At 44.4% G+C, this 20,824-nt stretch overlaps 2 protein-coding genes across 4 annotated transcripts in view; both read left to right on the forward strand.

The window, feature by feature from the left end:
* The first annotated feature begins 157 nt into the window (after positions 1-157).
* mettl25 (methyltransferase like 25) lies at positions 158-8,926 on the forward strand. 3 transcript variants are annotated; one of them, XM_079294595.1, is made up of 12 exons: positions 158-501; positions 646-834; positions 972-1,078; positions 1,193-1,771; positions 2,079-2,229; positions 3,728-3,822; positions 4,002-4,031; positions 4,550-4,623; positions 5,668-5,761; positions 5,948-6,022; positions 6,437-6,508; positions 8,574-8,926. In XM_079294595.1, the coding sequence occupies exons 1-12, from the start codon at positions 285-287 to the stop codon at positions 8,658-8,660; spliced, it is 1,770 nt and encodes a 589-aa protein (XP_079150721.1). In that variant the 5' UTR covers positions 158-284; the 3' UTR covers positions 8,661-8,926. The 3 variants fall into 3 exon arrangements, with proteins under 3 accessions (XP_079150721.1, XP_079150722.1, XP_079150723.1); XM_079294596.1 differs by lacking the exon at positions 6,437-6,508; XM_079294597.1 differs by lacking the exons at positions 5,948-6,022; positions 6,437-6,508.
* A 6,522-nt stretch (positions 8,927-15,448) lies between these two features.
* LOC306795733 (protein O-mannosyl-transferase TMTC2-like) overlaps positions 15,449-20,824 on the forward strand; it is a 43,520-nt gene continuing 38,144 nt past the window's right edge. The window contains exon 1 of the mRNA XM_079294335.1: positions 15,449-15,570. Coding sequence (XP_079150461.1) covers positions 15,488-15,570 — 83 coding nt within the window. The 5' untranslated portion in view covers positions 15,449-15,487. The remainder of the gene's footprint in view (positions 15,571-20,824) is intronic.

The raw sequence follows: 20,824 nt of genomic DNA on the forward strand, positions 1-20,824 counted from the left end.
CACAGTCGCGGTGTGATGACGCATTTACGGCAGGCATGAGTAATCAATGACGGATCCTCCAACTTTGATACAATATATTGGAATTTCGGAGGCAAATCTGATGCAGTATTTTAGCATATATGAATTGCCTACCGTTGTATGTACGCTACTGTATATTTTGTTTCAATAAATACATATTGTAAAATCATCGAACAGTCTTTTCGACTGCTTATGTCTAGGCGTACATCAGCAGTGGACGACTACTCACATGCTTCACTCGGGCCTCCTTTAGAGAGCTTTTTAATATGTTATCCGCTGAATACAGCCTCACAGAAATTCAACGTCGAATAGATGCAGTTCAGCGGTTTCTGTCTGTAACACTGAGCATCGCCAATGCTCACACTGTGGAGTTTTACACTCACGACGCGTGGAACCGCTTCATGGCCGTGCCACCTCAGCAGGTCCTGTCAACGGTTGGTTCATGTAGTGACCAGCAGGGGGAGCCAGAACACAAAGCAAATGGTAACTACCATATAAATATACATTTACATGTAAAATACCCCATACATATATCTTTGCTTTATATTTGATTGTGTATAGTTGTAGTATCTATCATAAACACAGATTGAAATTCAAAGTTCCACGAGTTCCTGTGTCTGTTTCCAGAATCGGAGAAAACCGGGACCACATTTGGGTTTTGCAATGATACAAACCGGCTGGTTGACACCCGAGAACTGTTCCAGGCGGCCAAGGCCCACTCTCTCCCTGGCCTTGGAGTCTGCATGAGCAGGGATGAGCTACTGCAGGTCCTCAGAGGGAACGGGCCGGAGTCTGGTGCTCCAGTAGCAGCTATAGGTAGGAAAGAGTGGACTGTCTGAGCACATTGTTCCATGCTGAGGGTATAGGAAACCAGTCAAGGAATGTCCAGCTGTGTGTTTTATTTCGTAAAGGTACATTGCAGGCAAATATGACTCTTTTTCTGTCTAACCCAGATGCTGAGCTGGTGACGGACGAGTTTATGAACTCGAAGAAATCTCATGAGGTCAAGTCCATGTCTGAGGTGGTGGCCTGTCTGGCCCAGCGCTGCAGAGTCAAACAGGTCGAGTGACATTTTTGAACTTGCAATGAAAACCTTAAAGGCTCTGTTTAGGAGACGTTTGATAGAACTTTTATCCCAGCAACCTGATTTGGTTACTCTCTCTCTCCCGTCCAGGTGATAGATGTCGGCTCGGGGAAGGGCTACCTGAGCTCCTTTCTGTCTCTGCAATACGGCCTCCGGGTCTACGGCATCGACTCCTCCAGCACCAACACCCACGGGGCCCAGGAGAGGAACCGGAAAATGAAAAAGTTCTCCAGGGCGTACCAGAAACACAACAAGGCAGTGATGGCACAGGGAGAGGCCACACTTTCACCTCAGGAGGAGTTAGTAGACGTAAAGCCTGGACTAGATGGAGACGACGATGCCGTGTATGGCGATGGGGTAGGAACTGTGTCTCAGGAGGAGGTGTTAATCGGCCTATCAGACGTCAACCCTACAGTGGAAAGGCATTCAGAGTCGAACCCAGACACAGAGGAGCTCTTCCTCAGCGCCCTATCGGTGGATGTGATACAGCCTGCATCCCCCAGAGTTCCCTCCAGCCAACTGAGTGCCGAGGAGAGGGAGAGGAGGAAGAGGGAGAACCTGGAGAGGAAAGCTCAGAACAGAAGCGCCGGCGCCAGCGTCATGTTTTCTCCCCTCACTTCTTACGTTACCGCTGAAACGGAGCTCCGAGAGCTCATCAACGAGCTGGAGGTGAGCAGATCCAAAGTTTTAAGAAAGAAAAGTAAATGTTGAGATTGGGAATAGATCTACTGTGTGTTTTGGGAAGCAGGGGGTGGTGCCGATAGGAGGCCAACCGCACAGTATAGTAGCAAAGCTCGATTCCCACAGCAGCTGGAGTTCGCATTACTGGAGTAAATGTTCGATGTTTTTTTGCGGTGCCAAATCTGCAAGCGTGTCACCATCAACACATTTTACCATCGATCTCCTCCCCCCCCACCCCTCCTCCCTCTCCCCTTCTTCTGTTCTCTCTCTCCGCACGCTTTCTCCGAGATTCCAGGATGCGGTCATGGTCGGCCTGCACACGTGCGGCGACTTGGCTCCGAGCACCCTGAGGATGTTTGCGGCGAAACCGGAGTTGGCCGCAGTCTGCAGCGTGGGCTGCTGCTATCACCTGCTGTCTGAGGAGTTTGAACCCGCCGCCGGACAGGGTAACCAAACGCACACACACACACACACACACACACACACACACACACTGGCAGTGACACACAGTAATGCAGATCACAGCCAGGGACAGATAAGTGTGTGTCTGTCTCTCTCTGTGTTAGAAAAGCTGTGATAGTTTTTTAAAGGAACATATGGTTTCCATCTTCTTCACTCACACACATCCCATAACTCGAAAGCTCAGACACCTGCAGCGTCCACTTCATCACTCTGACCCAATCCGAAAGGAAATATTACCTTCCCACGCGAAGCCACATGAACACTTCCAGTCATATTTTACAGTAAACAGGTCAAATGTTCCGCTGAGAGTCTGGAGACTCAGCCAAGCTGCCTGCTTCTGGAGATTGAGTTTGAGCTTCCGAAACGCGCCGTTTGAGCCATCAGAGTGGATTTCGGGATTTAGGAGAGCCGTTTAAGGCTGCTGAAATTGTGATTGATTCCACGTCTAGCGTGTTGTATGCTCTTGGTTTAGTCGGACTTCACTGTTATTTAGTTAGCTTCAGGCTTCAGGATAATAGACCGACACCGTCCTCTTTTCACACTCCTTCACTGCTCAGTTTACGAGGTATGAAGTCGTCGACATGCGTCCTCGTGCAGTGACTGCAGCCTCTGCCTCACGATAAGAACGAGCCCTCGCTACAGACAGTCGATGCCGTGTCGCGTCATCTCCCGTTAGCGGCGTGACCTGCGACCCTCGCGCCATCGGGGGCCCGTCGTGGCATCAGCCAAGAGCGAGCGGAAAAATGATACCGCGACGGCTCATTGAAAACACTTCTTTCCACGCTTGTTTCCCGAACTCCAGCTTGATCTCTTAAAGAAGTGAACAAAGGCACACACACACACACACGTTCTCTCCCCTGTTGGCCTTACAGTGCAGTCTGGGATGCAGGCCAGCCCCTGTGTTGGCCTACCACACACTAAAACAGAGCTAAAGAGCTGAAAAGCTTTATTATCGCTTAATTTACGTGATCATGCTGATTTGGGAATGAAGCGATTACTTAATTGCGTCCACGTTTAGAACCTTATGTGGAATCCGGAGTCCAATGTCTGCCGTGCTGTTTACTCACAACAAGTTAAGTACATTCTGGCGTGTTAAACTCTGGAGCCAGCGTGTCGCCTCACAAAACATTTGCAAATGTACCATGGCACCACTAGGACACATCCGAAATATTTGTACGTTGGGCACTTCAGATGCGAACTCCGTGGCCAACATGAGGCTAGCTTCTGTCAACAGATCTCTGTATGTGCTGTAATCTGCCCTTGAGCAATGAGTTTTATCTTAATTATTCTGTTCAAAGACATAAAAGAAGAGGATGGATTTCTTTTGTCTTTATAAATTAGAAATAAAATCCTACTGCTCTCTTGAAGTTTCCCTTTGCAAATATTCCAAATTCACACCGCCTGATTGCCGTCAATTGAAAAGCCGCCTTTGATCAACCGGAAGGGATCCATCAGTTGTTATCTCCGTGTGTTCCCTCGCAGAGTGCTCGCGCGGCGTGTGTGGATTCCCTCTGAGCCAGTACCTCCGCCACCGGTCCTGGTTCTGCGGCAGAAACGCCAGGATGTCGGCTTGTTTGGTGAGTTTGTGCGACAGCGCGAATCCTTCCCACATAAACATGTTAACGGCCCTTTTTAAAATGTATTTACTGTACGAGGGTATGTTGATGAAGCAGTTTTTTACCTCACGACTACAGCTAAAGCTCAGTTTTTCCCAAGAATTGTCTGAACGCTCTTCCATTTTTCAAAAATAAAACAGGCACTGGAGAGAGTTTCACACGGCCAAGGGGTAAGTAAGTCATGCGTGCTAATTGCAATCAATCTATAAATTCATAGCCACCATCGCATTAAATGCCTTTCTCCAAACTGTCATTGCTTCAAACCCATCAAAACAAATCTGTGAAGTTCTTTCAAACATCGGTGTTCACAATCACTCCAGACTGCGTTATCTTCATCGTAGATCTTCAAACAATCAGGCCGTTCATCCCGGTTTTGTTTTAAGCCTGTGATCGACTACGGTGTGTTTATTTCGGAGCTCCGGGCCAAAAGCCTGATACACGATCCCACCATCCATTAATATGGAATGTTTATAAATATTAATGCAATCACGGGGAGATTAATTACTTGTTGGAAGTAATGGTCTGAATCCAAAGAGCAGGCTGATTGCTTGCTAGTTCTTGCATCAGGCTTGGAACCTGTCAGCAATATTCATCAAGTGTTCCATACACACACGCTGAGCGAGACGCGACCTCTTTCAGAAATACAGCAAACTGCATCATGTTGAGGCATCTTTGATCTGTCCTGCAGATTCAGATGGAGTCTCTGTTCTACCGAGCCGTCCTTCACGTTATTCTGAGGGACCACTACGGCTGCTTTAAGAGGTATCATCCAGCGGTTTGCATCTGGCATCACTTTAATGGGAGGGAATTACAGCAAGTGTACAGCACTTAAAATGTCTTCCGGGTGTTATTTCACAGTGTCAACACACAGGAACTCATGTGAGCGCCGCACTTCATTTCAGTGGCAGTCGAGAGTATTTTAGTTTGGTTACGAACGAGCAAAGTAGCAGAGCAAATATTTGCATCGTTGACTTTAGTGCTGAAACAAAGTGGTCAATTTCAGATTTTTTTTTTTTTGATTAATCAATTGATTGATTCATTTCGAGCAAAAAATGAGAAACAATTGCTGAGCTCCAGTTCCTCAGATGTGTTTGTATTTTTCTAAATTGATTATTTTTGGCTGTCTTGGACTTTAAGTTGGACAAAACAAACTTTTTGTAGACGTCATCTCGGGCTCTAGGAATGTGTGCGATGCATTTTTTCAAATATATATAAGTATATTTTTCAAATATACGATGATAAAAGGAGGTGAGCCGTATATATGCGTCATATGTGCACAAAAACAGTCACGAAGTAACACAAAAGACACTAGTTTGGTTTCCAAATGTGTTCAATTCTCTCACTTTTCTGCAGTCAGCGGCTACGTTCATAAGTTTATAGATAACGAATAAGAACAATGAACACATTATTGGATAAAGACAAAAGAAAAAAAGCTGGATTTGTTTTTTATTTGTATGAACGGATCTTTTCTGTTCCGAGAGGAACATGAGGAATGAGGTCCAGATCCTCACTTGATTACCACCATTGCTCTCCTCTAATTAGATAAACTGAGCTATAAGAAGATTTCCATTAGCTCTTAACAAACGCCTTTAAAGACATTGACCCCCCCCCGCTCCATGACCTTCTCTTTAATGACCAGCATCAGATCAGGATTGAATAACCATTACGTCTCTGTAAGCAGCACCTGTTCATCACAGTCTAGTCCTTTTAGAAGTGTCTTCACTGTTTGATTCCGGTTGCTGGTGTTGTTTGTGTCACCGGGCAGGAATGAGACGTTCAGACCTGTATCTTGTGTTCGCTCCGCAGTGAGAAGCGAGTTGGGAATGTCTACTCCAAGGCTAACTCCTTCGTGGACTACGTCCGTCGAGCTCTACGCAGGCTGGAACTGGACGAATGGAAGGTGAGGGCCAGAATATCAGGACAAGGCTTCCCAGAAACCAACTGTGGTAGTCCTCGTTTTGGCAGAATTAGAGGGAAAATGTTTCCTCGTCGGTGTTTAGGGACCAGGATGCATGCCCTCATATTCAATGCCACTTTCATTCATTAAAGTCCGCACTCTCACGTACGATGCTCTCCTTCTCGTCAGCTCTCTGACGATGACGTCCAGGATTACCACGACACGTACAGACCACGAATGGGCGAGATGCATGCCTTTAATATGGTGAGTCCTCGGTCATGATTTAGCTGAGAAAAACATTTTTCATTCCTGTTAAAATGAGATGTGTAATGCCAATGAATTGCAGACCATTCAGTGAGATCACCGTATAGTCTGCTGGGGAATGTTTTGTACAGAACGGGAAGAAAAGCAGCCTCTGGTTGCAGCCGAGACCACTAATTGAAGTGTCAACCAACATACCAATTTTCTGTCGGGACACAAAGCAGTAGAATGCTTTTTTTGGGGATCGCCCACCAGCTACTGGGAAGACACTGGTCATGGTGGGTTTCAGTATGAAGAGTCAGTATTGGGAGTAGCTGGAAAAGGGATAACCTACAAGCAGCTTTGCATCAGAAAAGCACTGATATGAAATCAAGAAATATATATTTAAAATCATCTCATGTCGTCATCTTTGTGCAGTTGAAGGTGACCCTGGCTCCCTGCATTGAAGGTCTGATCCTCCTGGATCGCCTCTGCTACCTGAAGGAGCAGGTAAAGTCATCTCAGTCGGGACACGCTCATCAGTCGGTCGTCGCAAAAATAATCTGAATTCATTTTGGAGGCGTGGCTCTGCTCCCACGATATGACGTCACGCTGAATAGACACAAAGCAGAGAGATTGTGTCGATGTAGAAATAGAGCGCCAGCTAAATTTGTTTCTGTGGTCCGCCAACTTTAGTGGTTAGTTCATGATTATGTAGAAAAGGCATGTGGAGCAGGTATAAAAAAAAGATTCCTAACTGACTTAAAAATACTTACAATCTTTTACTTTATTATGTGTAAGGACATCCACAGTATATTTTCTCAATTAGTAGATAAATTGTTTGGTTTATAAAATGTCAGCAACGAGTTAAATAGACCATTATAAGCTCCCAGAGGCCGTGCTGATGTCTTCAAATTGCTGATTTCAGAACCCAAAGATACTCTCATCTCTATCTCTAAAATAAATCAATGAATCATTTGATATATTTCATGAATAAATGTCTCAAAACCTCCTGTGAAACCAAATAGAAATTGAACAAACTAGAAACAAAAAAACTGCGGTCATAACTTCATTTCCACAGCAGCCGTGTGACACACTCTTCCTCACTCTTCCTCCCCGTCCCAGCTGGACTCCTCTTTATAATCTGCTCGTGCAGCTCGTTGATTGGGATTTTAAAATTTGCTTCCCGTGTGATGAAAGCAAAGATGCCGAAATCTCAGCTGAGATCTCTGACAATAATATAGGCGTCGACTAAATTAAAGCCATGACGTGTCATGCTTCTGCAGCCAAGCACAACATCCCGTAATCTTCAGCCCGAGTCGAGTCTGATGGGACGCGTAGAAGCCGAGAAGCTTTTTGAAGTCGTGATTGCATGCGTGGCTGTGTGTCAGATGGGACTTCCTCAACAGGGTCCTGAAATCAAACTACATCACGTCGAGAGCGCTGCGCAGCTTTCAGCGATCTCCCCGGAGGAGGAGCAGAGGAGGGAAAAAGAGGAGGTGATGAACGGATGTGAATATGATCCATGTGATGATAAGCGTGCTGCAGCATGAGTTGTGATTATTACTCAGAAACATACTGTCGCTCTGTGTAGGTTTCCATAGAGCGTTGATCGTCAAACAGTGATGCACTTGTTAAGCGATGTGCACACTGTGACGCGATGTCTGCTGAAAGGTCAAAGGGCCAAAAAGTGTCGGATGAAATATGCGTTGGTGATCGAAGAGTTTTATTCCTCAAACAATCAAGGAAACTAGTGTTGTGTGTGTGCTGTTTCTAGCGATGGGATGTTGGTGTGTTGGTCCACCACTGGGGTCCAGAAATATCTCATTTGACGGATTGCCATGGTATTTCACACAGCCATTCATTGTCCCCAGAGGATGAATCTTCCGGACCTTTGGGGTCCCCTGACTTTTTCATCTGGCTCCACCATGAAGTTGACATTTGTGCTTTAGAGCGAAACGTCTCAACAGCTATTGGATAGATGTGCCACTGCACAGACAGTCGTGGTTCCCAGAGGATGAATCATAACTCACTTTGGTGATCCCTTCTTTCCATACAGCGCCATCATCAGCAGTGCTAACTTAAATGTTAGCATGCTAACTTGCGAAACCAAGATTGATAACATGGTAAACATTATTCCTTTTCATGGGAAAACCAGTTGCAGCTTTTGCAGTTAGATCAAAATCAAATTTAATGTGAAGACTAATTCAATTAGAGGATGAATGGGTTTTCCCATTCTTTCCATTCTGCCGTCATTTAATGGATGCAGCAAAAGTAGCTAGTGTGGCCGATGACTTCGTCCTGTTTCTTCTCCAAAATGACCGATTACTGCACAGATAGCCACCAAGGAAGACAAACGTGTTTTGCACATGAACAGGGCTCCACCTGACACAATATTTGTACAGATGTTTCTTCTCTGGGGATTCAATAGAGACATCTTTTACAGGGAGAACGTCACACAGCAGAGGATGCCAGGGGGGGGGGGGCTCACAAAGCCAAACTGGGGAGGAGGATCTAGACTTTTATATCCACGTGTTTTTTATTCAGTTCTATTGTGTTTCCTTGTGTCCTACAGGAGGATTTATCGTTCTCTGCGCTGGTGCAGCTCTTTGATCCCCTGCTGTCTCCGAGATGTTACGCTGTCGTCGGCCTGAAGAGTTGAGGAAGACAGAATTTCATGTTGATGAACAAACATATGCCCGTGATTACAATACACTGCTTGAGAGGTCATGATTACACATGATTGTATCGGCACACTTGAGCGATTGTGTTGTGTATGTTTTCTCTCCTGCTCGTTTTGATGATATGTATGATTTTATCTAACTTTTGCAATCTATTTATGCGGCCTCTGTATCACTTTCAGCCACATCTTGTTTTGTTTTATATACACTTTACTGAAAAATAAATCTCCAGAATGTTTAGCTTTTAGTCCTTGCCTCTGTGCGTCTTCATAAAAACATCTGGTCAAAAACACCTGGAGAAACTGCCAGTCCTGTTTGATTGGATTGTGTCCGTCTCAGGCTTTTGTCTTTGTCTTTCGTGAGTCTTGAGAAAACACTTGTTTTTAAGGACCGTTCAGGGAGCCAGGGGCATTGTGGGATTTAGGGAGGCCTCAGATCCCCCCTGTTGACAGGTCTGGAAACCGCATTTCTAGGCTCCCAGACCAGAGGAAGTAGGGGACACGATAGACGGGGCAAGGGGTGCCCTTGACCCCGTTTTACTTCTGTTTAGCTTTGTGCTTGCTCATTTAATAAATCATTCTCTCCTTACATGTTTGATAACAAATGTTATAGTCTTGAGTGCAGACATGAATTATGGTCATGGCAGTAACACTAAAGCGGATAGAAAGCAGGCACAGGGTAGAGAAGGAAATGGAGCCTTTCGGGCACCAACAGCATCATTCTGTGGGATTAACCGAATTTACAAGTTTAGAAATACTATTTATAAAACCACAAGAGACAAATTCTTATAATTTGCCTGCAGATACTCTGACACACACATACAGCTCACCTCTGTGTACCATTTGAGACTGTAAACTTCCCTTTGTTCTGGTTTAGGCTACAATGAGAGGCCCTAGGTCAGTGTTACCAACCAGCGCGGCTTCTGCAGTAGCCAGGGTCATTTAGAAACATCAACTTGATCTATAAATAGTGTTTTTATTAAGAAAATAAACACTTATTGAGTCAGATATAACACTTCGTTACCTTGCTTTGCGATTAAGAGTATACATGATAAAGCAAGTGGAGAAGTTAAAGCAGCTAAACGAAGCCAAATGGTTGAAATAGAAAACCCCCTCGCTGAAGTTAAAGGTTGTTGAAATATAGTATTTGATAAATGGATGAAATAGTAAGCTAAAACTCATCGATAAATGGTGGCAACACATTTGAAACATAAGAAGTGTCATCAATGAAGGGGTACTTGAGTTCATCTAACAGGTCTGTAGGTGTGTCCGACAAAAAGATGTTCTCTCTTTCCTAATGAACCTTCATTCTGTCATCTTATGCCCCGTGTGTCTCTCTCACCATCCACCACTCAATCAGCAATGTTCATAGCTGTTGTGCATGTGAACAGTTGATTAAAGATCTGTAGGAACATCCTTTTTTTATTTTGTATTACGGAGACAAAAATAGCCTGAAACAATGGCCCCACTGTGCAGTGCTCGTGCAAAGCACTTCCTCATTTCACACCTTCCACTGCTTCTATTGTTTGTCACTGCAGCTGCAGCAGCCTGCACATCTGTATCCATAGGTTCTGTCAACGTTGCCGTGGTGACACCGCGTCCCAGAGCTTTATTTTTTATTTTTACCTCGGTAAAGACAGATGGTGAGGCTGTCCGCTGCGTCCGGACCATGTTTGGATGCGGCACCGAGTTTCACGCTGACAGCCTGCTGTAGCGGCCAAACCAGACTGACTCGAATGCAAGCACTTCAAGACGTGAGCGGGGTTTGTTTTGGGATACAAATGTTGCCGGGTTTTTGTTGTGGCTGAGCGAGTCATGTCCTGTTGACCTGCCCCGTCCTTGATGCTTGCACGCATGTTTGCCCACACGTATGTATGTATAAACACACCCTGGCATAGTCCTCTTTCATGTGCCCACATAGAAGACAAGAAAACTGTGATGAGGAAAACAGAAAGAGACAGAAATATTCAGCAAAAGGGGAGAATCATGCAAGGCAATCCCACCTCAGATGACTTTTCATTGCACGTCAGGAATGAGGGGAAGTGGAGGGGAAGTGAGGGGAGTGTGCGTCAAAACAATCCGGCCCTTTGCCGTGATCACTGTTTCTCACGGTGGTGTTTGGATATGACTCAAGTTCCTGCTCCCCTCTTTGATGTGAAAAATCATCCCGGGGTTTCCTCCTTCATGAACAGGAAGGGACCCACATTTGCAGTTCGTATGCTTTTAAACGTCTTCCAATCACGTCTACGAGTTCTCAGCTGGTGGATGTTGTGATTTGGATTGAAAGAATAACCTTTATTCTAGCTCATGAAGTTATAATAAGGAACTTTGAACATCCTGATGCTTCTGTATGACCTATGCAAGCAATATAGTTCATCTTAATGCTTAATGAAGGCCGACATTTGTGGGCCCGCTGGAGGGAAGGGAGGCCCGGGAGAACTAGAACCAGGACTGAGCGGGCAGACTGTCAGATCCTGCTACAGTATAATGAGAGGTTTTCTAAAGGTAATCTGGTGCACGGAAACACTGATTTTGTCAGCAGGGACTGGCAAAAATCAACAAGTAGCTTCAATCAATTTAAAATTTGGAAGGAAAATTGGCAGGCTTTATGCAGCATCAAACTTGAAAAATGAAGAAAGGGAATAAGAGAAAGAAGGGGGTTAATGAAGTGAGCATTTGTAAAAAGTCGGGGAGAATGGTGACGATGAAAAAGCTGTTCAGAGCACCAAGACCACCATCACGTGTACGTCCACTCTCATACACACCTAATGTCTTCCATCTGATCGTCATGTTGTCCTGTTTTAACTGTCCCCATTGCACAAACTGGGATTTTTGTTTTTCTGTGTCTGGGCAGACAGCCATGAGAGCGAGGAGTGCCAGGATGTAGCCCTGGCTGCCGTCAACATGCCCCTTCAGTCACAAACACAAACTGCACTTCTCTGCCAGATGCCCTCCTTGTGAGAAAGAGGGGATTTGGCTGGATGTTGAGCTGGGCACACATGACTCGTTATAGATTCAAATCTGCCGTTACCACCTCCAGTCACTACAGATTTAATATCTGGAGAGCTACGTTTACAAAAAAAAATTGCATTTCACACCTGTCAGGGTTTTATCTGTGGGCGCGTAAACAGGCGCGTCAAATGTTTGACTCTCTGAGCCTCAGGAAACACAATGTGAAAACCCAGTCATCACGTATCATCTGATAACAATATTTGTCCCTCTGATTCATATTTTCCATGAATCTTGCCCATGTTATCCAGATAAATATCAAATTCGATCAATCTAAAACATCTGGCAAGTCATAGAAAACAGTCACAGAAAACGAGAAAGACTGTTAAGTGTGGCTTGAACTCCTATTCCACAGCTTCAAGCTGTCATGCAAAACAATGCAACACTTCATTTCCCCATGATTTACATGATTAAAACTGGCTTTGATTGTATTTTACTAAAATTGAATAACCTGTTTGAAGAATATAAATCCAGAAGCTGTAAATATCTTCAGCGAGCTGTGATTTAAGGGGCTACTGGGATTACAGTACATGTACTGTAGAATTCACATCGTGTTTGTACAAACTGCAATGTTTCGTGGATGTGACAGAGAGAAACTGAAGTGGAGGACCGCGCCGATTTTCCTGTCATGTAGAGTAAACTCTGTGTTTGTGCTGTCCTTTATTAAAGGCTTTAAATAGTTTCCTGAGGTAAGAAAAGGCTTTACGTTGTGTACATTGGATTTGTTTTACAGTATCACCGAACTCAGGAAGCGTAGTATCAACAGGAAAGCCTCTAATAATTCAACCAGTCAGGTTTAGCATCGCTCCTCTTTTATTCCCCCTCTGATGCAGCTTCAGTCTCCAAAAACACATCAGATTTATTGCACACACGAGCGACATAAAACAGCATATCAGATGTTGCATTTTACGTTTATATGCTGTTTTATTTGATCCCTTTTTGTTTTATTTCATTTACACAGTCTGTCTTTTCTGAAACAATGCAATCCACTCACCCTTTTAACTGGGAGTCAAGCCGTTTCACAGTCCATCATCGGCGTGGTGTGACAGTAAACTGACAATACAACCAAGTATCCTTCTTAATTCAGCGGCAAACCCAAACAGTCATCAAGCCCACCCCTCTTATCCCACACAGTTATATCTCTGATCTTCCTGAGCGGAACGAGGAGCTGACTCAGGGTGGATTTGATTCGGTGTGTGATGTCTCCTGATTTTAGGTCGCCGGTCAGTGTTGATATTAATACCATGGAAGCGCTATTTCTGTTAGGGCAGGGCCCCCGGCCCGGTCTTTACAGCTGTGATTATCTGTTTCCTGCGTGATGTTTATAGCACAGGAAAATGACCATTACTCGCTCTGAAGAGCTCAAAGGGGAGAGGAAACCTCTTAATCACGGGGTTGATGGAAATACAGTTCGTTGTTCGAGACTATCCTCTTGATCAGTTTTGTCTGCATGTGTATGTTATCTTGTATCACAAAAAAACATGACGTGATACATTTCTGTATAATAACCATTGCACGATGCTGTCATGACAAGAGATGCATCAACAGTTTCATACCACTCGTGTGTGCGTTCAATTTGAAGCTGCAGCCAGCAGCCTATTAGCTTAGCTTAGCATGAAAAAAAGAAAGAAAAAGACGAAAAATACATTCATAATAATAATAATCATGCATTTTATTTGTAACGCACTTTGTAAAAACATAGTAAAAAGTATAGTTAAAACATAGTTAAAAAAAAAAACTACAACAAAATAAAAACCAGTGAATGAACAGAAACACAAATGTAATCATCAATGTAAATACCCCCAATGATTTACCAGAGCCCTCAGCTCTGCCCCCTCAGACTTCGTCACGTGAAACCCCAAAAAAAGAATGTTTTATTCAGGACTCTTACCTGTTTACACCTAAAGAGCAGGCGACATATTCCAAGGTGAGGACGTCAGACGGAGTAAACACTTCCTCTTCTTCTGTAAATGTGTTTGTTTTGCCCTGGGTCTGTTTATACTCTCGACAGGAGCACGTTTCCCTCGTTTCCTTCGCTAATCCCTTAATCACTTGTGCCGACTTGCAAGACGCAGCACCCCTTTGGGTCCCACGGGGCAGAGTCCTGCATCGTGCTTTGTGTTTGCCTGTGGGTTTGTTTGGGTTTATGCTGCGACAATGTTGGTGTACAACTCCGCTCATCTGACGAAACTGGCAAGGAGAAGGCTGTATCATAAGGTTGCGGCGTGACAAAAAGGACCGAGTGTCTTCCAACAAGCCAACCAAAGGCTGTCATTCGTTACAGCTGGACGCTGATGAATGCTACAGAAGAGCATACGTCTCAGGTACAAAAACACAGAGGCCTGTCCAACAGGTTCCATGAGGTCAAGGTCAAGTCTTTTTCAGCATGAGGGTCTCCGGGTGCCCCTGTTACAAATGACTGCTCTCGCCCCGTCACTGTCTCACCCGTCACCGGCTGATGCCCTTGCGCTCTAACAAGCCCCTCTCCGGCCATCTGTTTTCCTCCCTCCACTGGATTTCTTTGCTCGGAGCCCCGACTGAGGGCCAGGCGTCGGTCCAGCTGGTAGTCAGCGGGACCGGGCTGCACGCTTCCAAACTGACGCCCAGATGCGTTCTCGCCATACGGCGAGGTACCACAGTTCATCGATCACACCCGCTATCCCAGTTTAGCCTCTCCATAGGGATGCTGGGGGGTTGCTGTACGGCAAATTAATCAATATTTTCTATTTGGGGGTTAGAATGAGATGATGTGATAAATATGGAGCCCCATCTCAGCTGTTTAGCAGGGCATTAAAAGTGTTGTCAGATTTGCCCCCCATCAGCTTCCTATAATATATAACAATAATGTAATCATCATTTTACAAGCAGAGGACAAGATAGGAGTCCTATATGGGATTAATTAGGTCTAAATTGCATCCTAGTCCTGAAAAACACAAATAAAACTATGTTTTATACATGTTTACTGTCATAGTCTAGATATTTTAGACATTATCATGATCAATATCATTTTAGATTATCTCAGTTGTGGTAGTGATTCAGGTTTAGGCTTTGTTCCTTTAAATTTGTGTTAAAGTATTTTTATTTTATTGTAAAGTTCGCAAATGATAACAACTCAAAACTTAAAATCAAGGTAAAGTGGCTCTTTTGTTCATGCCAATGTATTTTTGTTATATGTCCCAGTTTAAAATAAAATAAACCCTGAAGGTATATTATCTATTGAGTAACACGACATTAAATACACACACAACGTTGGACTTCTGATATAGATTAACATTCGTGACTCCCTGTACACGGTTGATCATTATTCTAGTCCAATAATGCACAAAAACACAATCACTTATTTCAGGCACCACCTTTTTTTTTTCTCCCTCCAGCGCAGCTCCCATTGCGCATGCTCAGCCTTCCCAGAAAACCACATGCGTCTCCCCGCTCCGCTCTCTCCACTGCCAAGGCGGAGAGATGCGCACACCGAGGACACCGCAGCGAAGAAATGCGCACAGCTCCGAGCCGAACCGGGCTATAGCGGCACCTCCCAGCAACCCCGACCCGTCTCCCAACACCATGGGCCACAGGGAATATGGCTAACTTTCACACACTTTGCATGTCACGGGGAGAAAAAGGCGGTCTGGAGCGCTGTGCTGCCGAGCGGCTGAATTGAGAGCACAAGAGACTTGAGAGAAGGAGGGTGAGGAGGAGGAGGAGGAGGAGGAGGAGGAGGAGGAGGTGTGGGGTGGGGGGGGGGGGAGACCTGATTCCAGTAATTTCTATCCCAGCTTCTCTCCCCACTTTGGCTTTGAGAGATGATCACGGAGCTGGTGTGCACCGCCGTGGCAGTGGGTCTCTATCTGAACACGCTGGACGCGGATTTCTGCTACGATGACAGGTAGGTGCGCGAGCGCAGCGGCAGCATCATCACCATCCGCTCCTCCACTTGTCATCTACTCTTGTTACCTCCGCGTAGGGGGGGGGGGGGGGGGGCACCTGGTCGTTGCACCTGCCCGCATGTTTGCATGTGCTTTTGTCCGTAGCCTGCAATGAATCACTGCTTAATCCTCGGCTGTAGTGAAAGGCACAAACACAGGGAGAAGGGGAACGCACTGAAGCCCAACATCACTCAAATAGAACCTGGACCCCTGCTCATTGAGTTCATGTTGCTTTATTGCTCCCAATTGCGTTGATTTTGCCTTAAATGTCTTGGCATGAATGTTATCTGCGTAACATATATTGTTGTTATATACATTATTAACATATATATATTTTTTAAATATGCTTTATAAAGAGAGCGCACAGCACGTGTCCACAGTAACTACAGCAAAACAAAGTTCAACACGTTGTGGACTGGCAGCAGAACTCGGTGCCATCGCGTGCTGCTCACACTGAAGCGCTTCAGATGCTCTTTGTGTTGATGAGGCGCTGGTGCCGGTTGTAACTACGCCCGGCTCCCCGGGGAATTGCAGCTAATTTGAGTTTCATTTTTCGCAAACAGCTGAATAAACATGTCAACAGGGGCATTCTGGGAAAACATGTGCTGCCTGGAGAGTGATGTAGAGGTAAAGGAAAGGGTGATTATTATGAGAAACTTTCACTGAGATAAAACTGTTTCAGAAAAAGTGTATATGTCTCTTATACATAATACAGTTTAGTTCGTCATATCTATCAGTGACGTTCATATAGACCGGTGGTTCCAAACCTGGATGTCGAGAGCCTCTAAGACTCCTAAGACAAATCTGAAGACGTTCACAAGATGATAAAAGACAAAAGCATACAATTATTTTCACCCTCAACTAAACTGCTGATCTATAATATTTCAGAAAACAGTAAAAAGGTCCATCCATTTGTGTCTAAATTGACATGTGTGTTTTGTCCGACCAACAGTCCAAATCCAGTCATTACGAGGATATAAAACAGAGAAAATCAGTGCATATGATTAATCAATCATTACAATATTTTTTATTTTTCTTTCCTGTCCTGCAACCTATCGTTTCTTCCACAAAATAATGTTTATTACAGATTTGATTCATGTCCAGGGTTTAACCTGTGATGAGGTGTCACGAGCCAAAAAAGAACGACCCACTGATAGAGACTACTCTGTGAATTATGACTGAACCATTTTCCAAGTCACAAAAAAAGAGAAATATGCTGTTACATTTTTTTTTGCTACAGGCGAGTGCGCTTGCCATACATCTGTGCTTGTCGAGTAATCGCCCTTCATGTAAAAGTTCAGCACCACAGCTGGTCCCCCTTTCATCGACTCTGAAACACTGTTAATGGGCATGAGGGGTTTTGGCTCCTGCAACGGTTCTGTCCAAACTCACATGAATTAATCTTCCCTTATCAAGCGTTAAATCACAGGATGAACTACCGATATGCAAGGTATGTGGCAGATTTCTCTGTGGATTAAAATAATGAACAGCGCACAGGGTGCCTCCCTTATTCGTCCAAAGCTCCATCAGTGGTTGCTGTCTGGTAAGCATCTCCAGACACCCCTGAAAGGTCAAAGATCCCCCCTCTTTACCTTTCAGCACCATCGGTGACCCCTGTGTGTGTTATAAGACAGAGTGTGGAGGTGAATGAGGAGGAGACCGAGAGACATGGGGTGGTGGTAGAAATGAGCTGAGAATGCCGTCGCACCTCTCCAAGTATCCCTGTAAGGCGCCCGGCGGGAGGTTTCTTCATCCATCAGCCTTGTCTGTACATGGGACCGTGACACCGGCAGGTTGTCAAAAAGCCCCTCTGGTGACAGATCGCCCCCCGCGGCCCCTGCCCATGCCCGCTGCTTCAGCCTACGCTCTCGCACTCCATCCCCCTCAGCGAGAGTTCGGTATCTGCCGATGCTGCGCATCTATCAAAGTCACCGCGGTAATTTACGCTCTCGGGGACACACTCTGGCGTTTCGGTTCAGCGATCTTAGATGGAGGAGGTTGAATACCAATCAGAGGTCTGACCTTCCCTGGTCGTTCATCAAACGCCGTCCTGTCTCGGGGTCAAGAGTCGCACGCTCCCGGTCGCTTCCCTCGGGGATTAAAGGAGAGTTATGAGCGAAAGGTTAAGGCGAGAGAGAGATCGAGGTAGAGGAGCGTTGCACTTAAAATTCTGACCCGGAGATGTCTAAAAAGATTGTCTCTGTTGTAGACGAATTTGTCCCTCTACGTTTGTCTTTTTAAGCCGCCTTGTTACGAGCTGAGACAGTCTTATCTGACCTTTCACCCTGTAATCAAATTATTGTCACATGTCTCATGCTGTTCTCAACGTTGTAGACGAGATGGCGGAGCAGATAGTTCAAGGCACTCCCGATCTTGTGGGGATGTTCTGGCCCGGCTCTGCTTTTTCAATCACGGCAATTGTTGTTCCTGGGCACTGATCGGAGCGCTCCTAGTATTCCCAATGAAAAGCCTCTGCGTGTGAAATGGCTAAGTTTTACGGGAGCTGGGAGAGGACTTGAGCCAGGCACAAGACATGATCAAGACATGATCCTCATCTTTAGGATTTGTTTTAAACAAGCTATTCACAGTGATGATGTGTTCATGTATGTCCAGGCTCCGGGATCTCCTTTGAATACTCCTCATCGGGGCTTTTGACAGGTGAACAAACGAGGCTCCGCACGATGCCGACATTTCAATGATACGTTTCTTTTTAATAACACCTTTTTGACAAATCGACCCAGTAATGGATGTCCTTACCAGGAAGACTTGGGTATTATTCCGTAGACAGCGAGAGTGACGCAAGGACAAGAGATAACAGAGGCGACATTGTGAAATGAAATGCATCCTAAGTGGCTTTCAGCATTTAGAGTCGCGTATCCCAAAAGGTCTGTGACCCCAATCACGTCACAGTCCCTCTCTGTACGAAATGCATCGCGGTCCCTCGGGGGATTAAAGAGAAAACCTTTTTGTTTTTCAAATGAGCAAAATAATCTCTGGGCAAGGAGTTTGGATTTCCCTGACTGGCACATTCCTCGTTATAATTTCGGTTCCATTCTCGATATGAAACACGCACCTCACCGTTAAAAGACAAAATGCTCGTCCCACGCAGAGTTTTAAACAAGTAAATATACCACACAAATGACAGGGAGGTGACGCAGAGTAGGGACTTGACAGAAGCGCCACAAAGAAGACAGATGATCTCGGAGTTGGTCGGTTGCAACATCTGTTACTTTTCTATTCTGGGTTCTGAGGTTCACCACTAAATGCATCAATATGGGATTGTCTTTAAGAAGCGCCCTTTCTTCTTAGTTTCAAACCATATTTCTTTGAGTTGAAGTGCTAATGATTTGCCTATACGTATGTTAATGGCGCGCACATTGTTTTAACCCCCTGGATCACCTTTAAATATGGAAAATATCTCGGTGAAACGTTCCAAAGAGCATAAAACAAAAACGTGAAAAGAACTCCTGCCTTCTTTTTTGTCCTTCAACTGCCACTTGTCCCATGTATGAATTCATATGTAGCACCATATGTGGACGTGTGCTCAGATGATAAGCATTGTTGTGTCAGGAATGTCCATGTGCTTGAGTCAACTGAGATAAGAGAAGCAGTAAATTCAGTTTCCATTATAGTGCTTCTGTCGTGCCTTTTCTACTGGCTGCTGGTTACTTTAGATTTATTGTAGGCTACCATTAGATGTATTGTACTGTGAACAGTGTTGTAATAATATTGATCATTGAAAAAGTTATTAAATCACTTCCTAATTACTCAATATCCAAGCTAAATTACTAATTTCTTCTGGTAAAGGTGCGCTTCAACAACTCGTTTTTTCCATTTTCTTCAGTTATTTTGTGGCACTTTGAGCACCACAAGCCAAGTACCACATAGTCTCATTATATTAGAGAGACAGATCTTTAAGGGTGATATCTCTATCACGAGGCAACTCACAACAAAACAATCTAGATTGATAAATAGCACAACAGGAAAGAGCAAAATATGTGTTTTTGATCCCGGGATGTACCGTCCCTTTAAAATATAAAGATACAGTCGTGCTTCTCTAAATCACATAATCTAATGTGTCGTAATAGGGTTGTAAGTTTATCTTTGTTGGCTCATCAAAGAGTTGGTGCGTTTCATGCAGGCTTTTGATTATGTTCCATCGAAAGGACCTGAATCATCTCTGTTTTCCATAACTGCCCGTAATTGTTATCTCTTATGGGTTGGCGCTCCCAAGGCTCGCTGTGATGGAGTTTTGGCCCACTCGCTGTCGTTAGTGTTGCCAGAAATCTTTATGCCTCTTGTGGAATAATTATCTAAAACCGTGCCCTAGTTTGTGCTGAGGCTGTTGAAGTTACAGTGTGTGCTCGGAGCAGATAAATATTGAGGGAAGCAGTCGGCTAATGAAATGAGCGGGCCAAATATCTTTCGTTGACAGTGTGCAGGAAGTAATACGGTTGAGGTGAAAAAGCTTGTTTCTGTCAGGGGGAATTTTCACTGTCAGTGTTTTAGAGATAAGTAACACCGCCGAAAGAGGAGGAGAGAATCTAAATGAACAATATAGTGAGTAAAACTGATGAAATAAGTGTTTGTGAAGGGTCATTTGAGATGGTTTCGAGGCTTTTAACCAGATTTGCTCACATAAAGAAGTATGTGTTTTCGAGGAGAAACAGGCAAACCTCATGAAAAGTGTGGTTTGATGTAGGGCTGGGCGATATGGCCTAAAAATAAAATCTCCGATTTTTTTACAAAAAATCCGATTCACGATTTAAATCGATTTTTTCCCCCACAAATTTTTGCAGATGACAGAAGCTGTTGAAAACAATTTTTTATTTTATTTTGTGATGATTTTCCCTCGTAGGTTGATAAAAATAAAGTGCAAACAAAACCTGAACATTGTAGAAAGGTGCCTGTAGTATACAAAAAGTATTTGGTCACTCTTTTGTTTGCCTGAATCATTTAAATATAAAATTAAATTAAAGATAACATTAAATGGCATTAAATAGTAGCCTTCCATTGTAAACAACTGTGCAAATGTAACTTTTGACAGTAAGCTTTTCTAACTGAATACACTGATACAAACACAGCATGAAATAAAATGTATGTGACCCTTTACCATTCACATTTTCAAAAGTCCAACATCTGATCTAACATCAACATAACATATTGTGCACAGTAAATAAGTGCATGTAAACAAAATCAAGTGCATTCACAACA

Source organism: Melanostigma gelatinosum (assembly GCF_949748355.1).
Source record: "Melanostigma gelatinosum genome assembly, chromosome: 22".
Lineage (NCBI taxonomy): Eukaryota > Metazoa > Chordata > Actinopteri > Perciformes > Zoarcidae > Melanostigma > Melanostigma gelatinosum.